The sequence below is a fragment of the Alosa sapidissima genome, chromosome 2, assembly GCF_018492685.1.
Source record: "Alosa sapidissima isolate fAloSap1 chromosome 2, fAloSap1.pri, whole genome shotgun sequence".
Taxonomy (NCBI): domain Eukaryota; kingdom Metazoa; phylum Chordata; class Actinopteri; order Clupeiformes; family Clupeidae; genus Alosa; species Alosa sapidissima.
Window position 1 is genome coordinate 25,967,936 of NC_055958.1, and position 8,489 is coordinate 25,976,424.

Here is an 8,489-nt window from a genome sequence, read left to right on the forward strand (position 1 = left end):
ATAATACATTTAATTCATTTAAGAACTGAAACATTCAAATAATCAGTTGTAAAGTGTTGCAATGTATAAAATATACAGTGGCATATATGCATAAAAACAACTGTGAAACACACTATACTGTAGGTTAAAAAGAGACTGCCTCATAAGTCTGAAGTTGATGTGCAAATGATTGCAGTAGCCTAACATTTCATTATCACACTGTCAATATCAACACAATGCTCCATCAACAGTTCCCCATTGCTTATTGTTGTTTCTCCAAACCTGCACTTTATACATATTTACACAGAAAATATTACAGTGCAGAAACGGCGCTTACATGATCGAAAAGTGCAAGTTCTCTCCTCAGAAGGGAATATCTTAAACATGGTAAAATAAATCACAAAGCTCTTGAACCAGCAAGTTCCTGTGCAGCCTTTGTGTCTTATTGTCATTTGTTTCTTCTGTTTATCATGTGCTACAGCCAGTGACTTCATTGGATATAAAGATGACTCACTCTTATTGTTTCGGGGTGGGGGTGAGGGTGGGGGTCAAAATACTGAGAGATGTCAGATTTCTCTAGTTTGGGTCAAGGGTCAAGCAAGTCAGTATGCTTTTGCAGAACATTTTGATTACAGAGTGTGGTTATGTCCCAATATGCGGGACCAACCTAGTTCAGATATAGGATTATAAGCACGATGCTTTGAATATATTAGCTATTTCTTAATTTCTGGAAGCCCCAAAACATACACATGCCATTAGGAAACAACTGGATCCAACAGTTTCTTGATATATACTCTGTGGGTATCCAACATGCAAAATATGCTCTAATTTCTCAATCCTTTGAAGTAAATATAATTACAATCAACTATCAGTATAGAAAAAGAATTAAATAAAGCCATTTCAAGCTTTTCTAATAAATACCTAATGTAGGGTTTGTGCAACATCAAGCTTAAAAACCTGGTTTAAAATATGGAATTGTACAAGAAACCAACATGTAGCCAGTGTCAGTGTAAACCGCCAGGGCATTTTCTGCTTTTACGAGCTCGTAAAGACTAAAGAAGTAAAAAGACAAACTTGGTGCAGACATGTGCCTTGCGGTGACACCATTTACAAATGTGTGTTTGTGTGTGTGTGTATGTGTGGTGTGTGTGTGTGTGTGTGTGTGTGTGTGTGTGTGTGTGTGTGTGTGTGTGTGTGTGTGTGTATGTGACTTTATTGCTTATACAAGTAAACCCTAGGGCCAAAGTTGGTGGCACCAGCCTTGCATTTGAAGTGTGCTCAATATCTGGTTAGTGTGGAGGAAGGCCCTTTGTTCTCACTTTCCCCCAATTACACATTGTATCATCACTCTCAGATCGTTGTAACCGTCAGAGAGATGGCATTCAACAATGGATGACCTTCATTTTATACTGTTTTAGAACATGGGGCCCATGGTGGATATACTACTGAACAAGCAACGTTATGAAATACGATACGTCTAAAGTGTTTATGTAATATTCAACTGAGGCAACAATAAAGCCTTTCATGGTTGATATCAATTCAGTTCACTGTCTGTTTAGGCACTATTTGCTGTGATTTTCTTTTTTGGCTGATATTTAATCTGCATCAGAGATGCAGCTCTGATCTGCATGATCTGGTGTAGGACAACACTAGGCCACTACAGGGCAATCTGGAGTAGCAGGCCATATTTCAAAAAGGACGTCTGGTTACTTTGTTATGTTAAGAGAAAGAAAATGAATACTCAAGAGTCAGAAATACTCTAAAACACACCCTTTGTCCTTCCCCTTGGTCAACAAGCCTGTGCTGTTTTCTTCAAGTTGCTGGCTACATCACGTGACAGGACATGTTCATGGACCTTGACCTTTTCAGGTATCCTCTTGTCATTTTGCACACATATCTCCAAGAACCACAACGAATGTCTCAAGGAAAGTGCTAAACTACGGAAGAGAAGGTTTGCCAGTGGTACAGCTACATACAGTGTGATGAGAGAACGGACAGACAGTCAACACGGCCAACCAGACCCTGAGTGACTTTAGGCTGCAGCAGACAGAGAGCCAGAGCCAGGGAGAGGTGGGGTGGGGGGGTGGGCGAGGGGGAGCGCTACTCCCTCATGAGCGCAGGGTCAGACTGGGGTTTGTGGAGTCCTGCTGCCCCTGCACTGTGTGATGGGTCTAAGGAGGAGGAGGAGGAGGGAGGCTGGATGGGCAGCATGGGCTGGGAGTGCTGCTGCTGCTGCTGCTTGACGAGAGCAGTCTGCGGGGAAGAGTGTCTGTGGTCCACGCAGGCGTCCACGGCCAGTAATGCTGAGAGGGGGTCGTCGGGTCGTGCGCTGTCCAGGGGGACCAGGCCTGACGGTGACTCTTTGGGGTTCTGAGGGAGCTGTGCCAAGCTGAAGAAATCAGTGTTCTGTGAAGGAAAAGAGAGGAATTCGGTTTACTGTGGCTGAATAAGACCAGGACCATTCCTAATAGGATACAATATTATGTTTATAATATATGTTAGTAGTGTCTGGTGCATGCCCTGGAGTTGTGTGTACCTGTGTTGGCTGACTGGGGGACTGGGCAGTCATGATGGCGGCGATGGGCTGCACCCGGATGGCAGGCCTCTTGTATTCCGGGCTGGCCGTCACCGTGCTGTAGGCCGGGGGGCCCATGGACGACTGCCTCTGTAGCAGCTGCAGAATGGTCTGGATGTCCGACGTCATCTGAGACTCCAGCCTGGGAACACCACATGAACACAGCACCATGAGCTTTTGCTTTGGTCCCTACATAACCAAACAGTAACCATCAGACTCACAGAAAAGTGTAGTGTTGGCATGATCGGACCACTAGGGGGAGCTGGTGTTCTGTTCAAAGTGCAGCTGCTCTAGAGTGTGTGCTGTACTGTATGTAACAGATATGATTATTTACATTCATATTCACAATGCAGTGGACCAGCTTTGGGTACAACAGAGCTGTTATTAACAGGTGCATAGTTAGTTTAGCCTTAAGAACTTAATTTCCCTTGTCCCCATTTCACTTGTGAAATGTTCCTTCTAGTGTCTCTTTGACCTGAGCTTGGTACACTGGTGAGCTGGCTGCTGCACTGGTGTTGCTAACGCTGTTCAGCAAGCTGCAGTTGCCTACTACGTGACCACCCTCCAGTCCTCAGGTCCCTCTCCCTCCATCCTCCTGGGCAAAGCCAGAGGGGAGAGGCCTGCCGGTGACATGAGGAGAGGGACGCAGGGGCCGTAACCAGGGAGAGGGAGAGAGAGAGAGAGAGAGAGAGAGACAGAGAGAGAGAGAGAGAGAGAGAGAGAGAGAGAGAGAAAGACAGAGATGGGGAGGGAGGTCACACAGAGTGCACAGGAGAAGCTATCACTCACAGATGGAAAAATAAAACCTGCATGACACAAGGTTACTGCACCCCCTCAGCACACACACACACACACACACACAGACACCTCCCCTCTCTCCCTCTTTTTTGGGTGGTGTGTGTGGGGGGGGGGGGGCTGTATAATTTCCTCCATGAATATCACCTGCTGCTGTTCTCCCTGCACAGCCGGCTGCTTTGCAAAGTATGCCGTTATCGGCCGGCGGCGGTGCCTGTGCCGTGGGCTGCACTGGAGAGTCTCCATGGGGCCAATGCCAGCGTGCTCTGGCGTGATAACCCTCAGCCGTATTTCACTGGGACCTTACCACAGACTGAGCACCCATTTAGAGTGGCTCTCATAGCCACCTCTGCTGTAGCGCCGCCTCTCCCATGAAGACCGACACTGCGGGCGCTTTGAGAGGCAGTCACTCACGGCACACGTTTTTCTCTGGGAGGGGGGGGGGTGTTGTCAGCACGAGTGTAATCCATTTAGCCCATTCCAATAGGAAACGTTTAGAGTCGGGAGATAAAATGGGGTGTTCTATTGGGCATACTTAGCCAAGTTGGGGGTTGCGTTCAAGTGTGATGTAACTGAATGATGGTTTGTTTGTTTGTTGTGTACGAACCTGTTCAGGTGCTCCTGGAGCTGGTCCAAGCGATGCTCCACCTCTCCATAGGTGATCTCGCTGCCCGAGTCGTCGGCTCCTTGCGCGTCAGGAGACTGCACCATTTCCTGCAGGAAGTCCCTGGGCTTTTCGCAGGCCCACTCATCTACCGCTGGAAGCACACACGGAGACAGAGGGGGTGGGGGAGAGAGAGTAAGGAAGAGAAAAAGAGAGAGAGAAAATGAGAGAGAGAAGAGTGTGGGGGGGGGGCAAGATATGAATATGAGTGTGCATGCAGAGAGGCCATTTCCAACATTAATCAATCATCCAGCACAATGCATGGAAATAGAGCCCCATTCATCCTGGGCTGAGAGCCGGGCCCTGGCCTTTGGTGCTGGCTCTTTGTGGAGTGGAATTGTCGTGGCGGGAGCTCCTATCTGTGTGGTCCCACGCATTACGAGGGACACTGTGGCAAACACAAGGGGTTATCTCCCACTGACACCTGCTGATGCCTCTATTGTGATGCGCCGCTGAAAGCAGCACTATAAAACTACTAACAGCTTTGGCCCCCGCTGACAGCGGCTCGCTCACTCATTGTAACCAATACGCCATTCACACGCCGAGCTACGCGGGTAATTGAAAAGTTTTCGTGCGCTCCAGTCTCCTTTTTCCCCCCCGTCAAAACAGGCGACTCAGCAATTCTGATCGTTGCTTTTTAAAATAATAATAATAGTACAATTTTGTTTTTCTAGTAGTTCAAGTTTCTTTTTTTTATTGTTGAGATTGTTTATGTGTTAAGACTGACTGTGGCTGAAGTTTGAAGTGAATGTTCTCTGTGTCTGTGCTGCAGCCTCGTCAGCTCTGATAAGTGTACCAAGTGAGAGGGCTGTGTGCTGAGGACAGGGGGAAGAACACTCAGATTGACAGTCTTCACATCCTTCTGAACACCTGTCAAGTCAGCACTGCATCTGGTTTTAAGACATAATTTCTAGTGTGTGGGTGTGAGTGTAAGTGTGTTTATGTATGTGTGTGTGTATGTGTGTGTGTGTCTGAGTATACCTGCACCTATGTGTGCATGTGTGTGTGCATGTGTGCGTGAGTATGTCTTTATATGTATGCATCTGTGTGTGTTAAGTGTGCTTGTTTTTGCGAGTGTCTAGGTTGGAGTGATTTGGCCCAGACATTAAAAAGTGAAGCAGGTTGCATGGAAACGACAACCCAGATTTCCCAGCAGTCATCTCAGGACGCATGGCAGCTTGAAGGCTGAGATAGTGGGGCATTAACTTGTGAACCAGGGGAGATGTGGAGAGAGAGAGAGAGAGAGAGAGAAAGAGAGAGAGTGAGATAGACAGAGAGAGAGAGAGAGAGAGATAGAGAGACAGAGAGAGAAGTGGGCCATACCACGTAGTGGGGGCGTTGGATGCGGGCACTAACGGATTTTCCCTAATGCCTCGGAAAAAGGCCTGTGCTCTGACTTAAGCCTCTGAGAGACCTGGCCCCTGGTCACAATGTCAGATTGCAAACACACACAGACATACACACATACACATACACGCACATATATACATGTATATACACCCCCCCCCACACACACACACACACACATACACCTGCATGCATGGCACACATGTGTTGATGTGTGTGCACAGACACAAACAGCTTCAGCTTTAGCCTGGATTTACCACTGACACTGATTGCACACTGATTTCATTAATGGTGTCATCTGAGGATCTTAGATACATACTTTTTTCCCCCATCTTACATCATGAGATATGATTACATGCTCTTTTATTTCTCTTCTGAGAAATTGGTCATTTGGGAAAATAAATATCTTGTTTAGTTCGAAACACAGGGCTGATAATGGATCATTGGAAGTCAGCGTGATCCTCTTAATAGGATGTTGACTGGCATGTTTTTTTGTCTGTGCAGTAATGGCTTAATCCAGAGCTTTTTGGGCTGCTTAAGAGGACTTCACTTGTTCCCCGAGGATGAGTAGCTTCAATTTAAACCAATTTTTAAAACTCAACTCCCGAAACACTCAGAAAAATGTGATGATAGGTGTAGTCATGAAAAAGAACAGTAGATTAAGGCTTGTACTCATCCGTTTAGGGGAGCAATTTTCAGGTTGAAACTAACAACACAGGTGGCTCTCGATAGAAAGCTGCTGGATTTTCGTCCACTTGTCTTACCTTTGTCAATCTGTTTTTTCTCCGTGACGTCTCTCGCCTGGATGTCGCTGGTGTAGCTATAGTCTGGGGTGAGGGCGTAATCCTGGACTGAGGGATATCCCAGAATCCCCGAGCTGGGGAACCCAGGCGGCAGTGACTGCTGTGGTGGCTGCTGTTGCTGCTGCTGCTGCTGCTGCTGACTGTCCCTGGAGTGCCTCCTGTCTTCCGATCCCCTCTTGGAGCCGGCGTATGACTCCCTGTCTTTCCTGGAGTCGCTCTCCACTTCCTTGTTGCTCTCCCCTGTGGGAGGAACGGTAATCAGCAGGAGGCGGTGGAACACACAGCGCTGGGTAACACGCCGTTCTTGATAACCCTCCTCTGGGACACGCTCTGAGGGAAAATAACAATGCAACTTTGCCCGACGCAAAGTGCTCGCACTACGGCTGCCTGTGTGTCAGTTTTGTTCAGGATTCAAAGGGACTGATTTGGGAGGAAGCCAGAGGGCTTACACAAAAGCACTAACTATGTAACCGCGCTTCAAAAGGCAGCTAGCTCAATGGCCTTATGCTGTTGTTAGAGTGGTAGTGTGGTCAATGGTTTAGAGTGTTATCTGGCATCGTTAACGCTACATTCGATTGGTAAATGCTGTATATTAGTGGTAAAGGTCACTGATGTTTGCTGGGGAGAGATGCTATGTGTGTCCCTAGGGTAAAGTCGTATGCACTCACCTTTAGAAGGCTTGCGTTTAAAAGAAATTTTTCTTCGGCTCTTGGTATCTTCTCCATCTGAATCACTGCCTTGTGAGTATGTGTTCTAGAGAAATGTAAAAAGATGTGATTCCAAAGACACGTATTTGCGTAAAAGTACAATTCGACTATACATAATTTTCTACGAGGAAACATTTTTGCCATTCCATGTTGAAGGTGATCATGCAGTGGCTTGGTTCCCGGGGTCCCGAGAGTGAGATTACCTTAGCATTCTCATCTCTAAGGTTGAACGTAAGCTCCAGGTTGGTGAGGAAGTGGTCAGAAAATTCTGGGTACATGTCCAGCACCTCTAACAGTTCCTCCCTCTGGATGGTGTGCAGGTCACAGTAACTCAGGGCCCGGACATCTGAGTTGGACTTCCCTGGCTTTGCATAGAGGTGGATCAGCTCCCCAAAGATGTCGTTCTTCCCTGTGGTACACCAAGGGGTGGAGAGAGACAGTCAGCTGAGACGGTGGAAAACAGAGGTCAAATAAGGGCAACTGCTTCAGTGAGGAATGAGGATTATGTACAAAAAAATGTTGAAAGTGGATTAGGAGTGCATACATGGCCAGGTAATATCGGCTTCCCCATCTACGTTGCTCTCACGCACCCCTTCAGATGCACTATTGAAGCACGACTGCAACTGTGTTAACTCAGCCTTTGATGCCCCGGGAATCTCCCGTATTTGGTGACTGACAAGCTTTGCTCTGCTCACTTCAAAAGGAATATGTTCTTGTGATGATACACTCAACGATTCGATTTTGCTCTCCAAATGCTGTTAGTCTGTAATCGGCGTAATGAAACGCCGCACTCAAAAAACATGAAAAAGAAATTAAGAACAGTTTGTCCCAAACTCACATCAACTGTCACTGCGGGGTGGTTGCGTGTGGGGGGACAGGTCTATAGTCAAAAGGGCATCTTTGGCTGCCACGGATGCCTTTAAATGAGGCCAAGTCCGTAAATGTCAGGCCACGTGTGGCCTTCTCTTTTAAAGGAGAGGAGCTGGCCCAGCTCATGGTGAGCCTGAGGGTGACCTATCGAGGTGTCTGTCGCGTCCACGGCTGCTGGCTCCTCATGGAAGAACACGCTGAGAAACAATGGAGTCATGCTCATGCTCATGGTCTTCATAGAGACCACTTCCATTTCCTCTGGCTGCGACTATGAGGTCAAGCGTGAGATACACTGAAAAAAAAAAACTATAGTTGTAGAAGGCATTGGAAGAAGGCATACTATTTGTGGAAAAATTACATATTTCTAATTAAGAGCTAATGCAGTACAATCCTTTGCCTGCTGTTGGCCTCTGGTCCAAAGTGCGTTGCTGTTTGAGTCTCAGGACAGGATTGTCTCATAGCAGAACACACTGTAATAGTAAAGTCTAATAAAAAGACTGCTTGAGATACCAAACCATAAAAGGTGTACGCTCTCCATGAGCAGGTGTACGGCATTTACGCTCCATGGCACCATGCCTTCACTCTCGCCCTTGTGTGGGACCTCACTACGCCAGCAGTCCCAAATTCATTGGGTGAAAAATGGGTCGTTTAAACATGGCTAAGCACACCCACACCTGCCCAGATCCGCACCGAGCCAAGCTGCGTGACAGGAGTAAGCATTAGCTAATTGCAGCTGTTCATAGCTGCTA

The 8,489-nt window shown here is 47.1% G+C and overlaps 1 protein-coding gene across 1 annotated transcript in view; it reads right to left on the reverse strand.

Annotated features, from left to right (window-relative positions):
* Positions 1 to 2: 2 nt before the first annotated feature.
* LOC121692603 (potassium voltage-gated channel subfamily H member 7-like) overlaps positions 3 to 8,489 on the reverse strand; it is a 50,410-nt gene continuing 41,923 nt past the window's right edge. Inside the window, exons 10-15 of the mRNA XM_042071331.1 lie at positions 7,074 to 7,279; positions 6,832 to 6,916; positions 6,125 to 6,403; positions 3,957 to 4,107; positions 2,516 to 2,696; positions 3 to 2,385 (exon numbers count right to left, since the gene is read on the reverse strand). Coding sequence (XP_041927265.1) covers positions 2,080 to 2,385; positions 2,516 to 2,696; positions 3,957 to 4,107; positions 6,125 to 6,403; positions 6,832 to 6,916; positions 7,074 to 7,279 — 1,208 coding nt within the window. The 3' untranslated portion in view covers positions 3 to 2,079. The remainder of the gene's footprint in view (positions 2,386 to 2,515; positions 2,697 to 3,956; positions 4,108 to 6,124; positions 6,404 to 6,831; positions 6,917 to 7,073; positions 7,280 to 8,489) is intronic.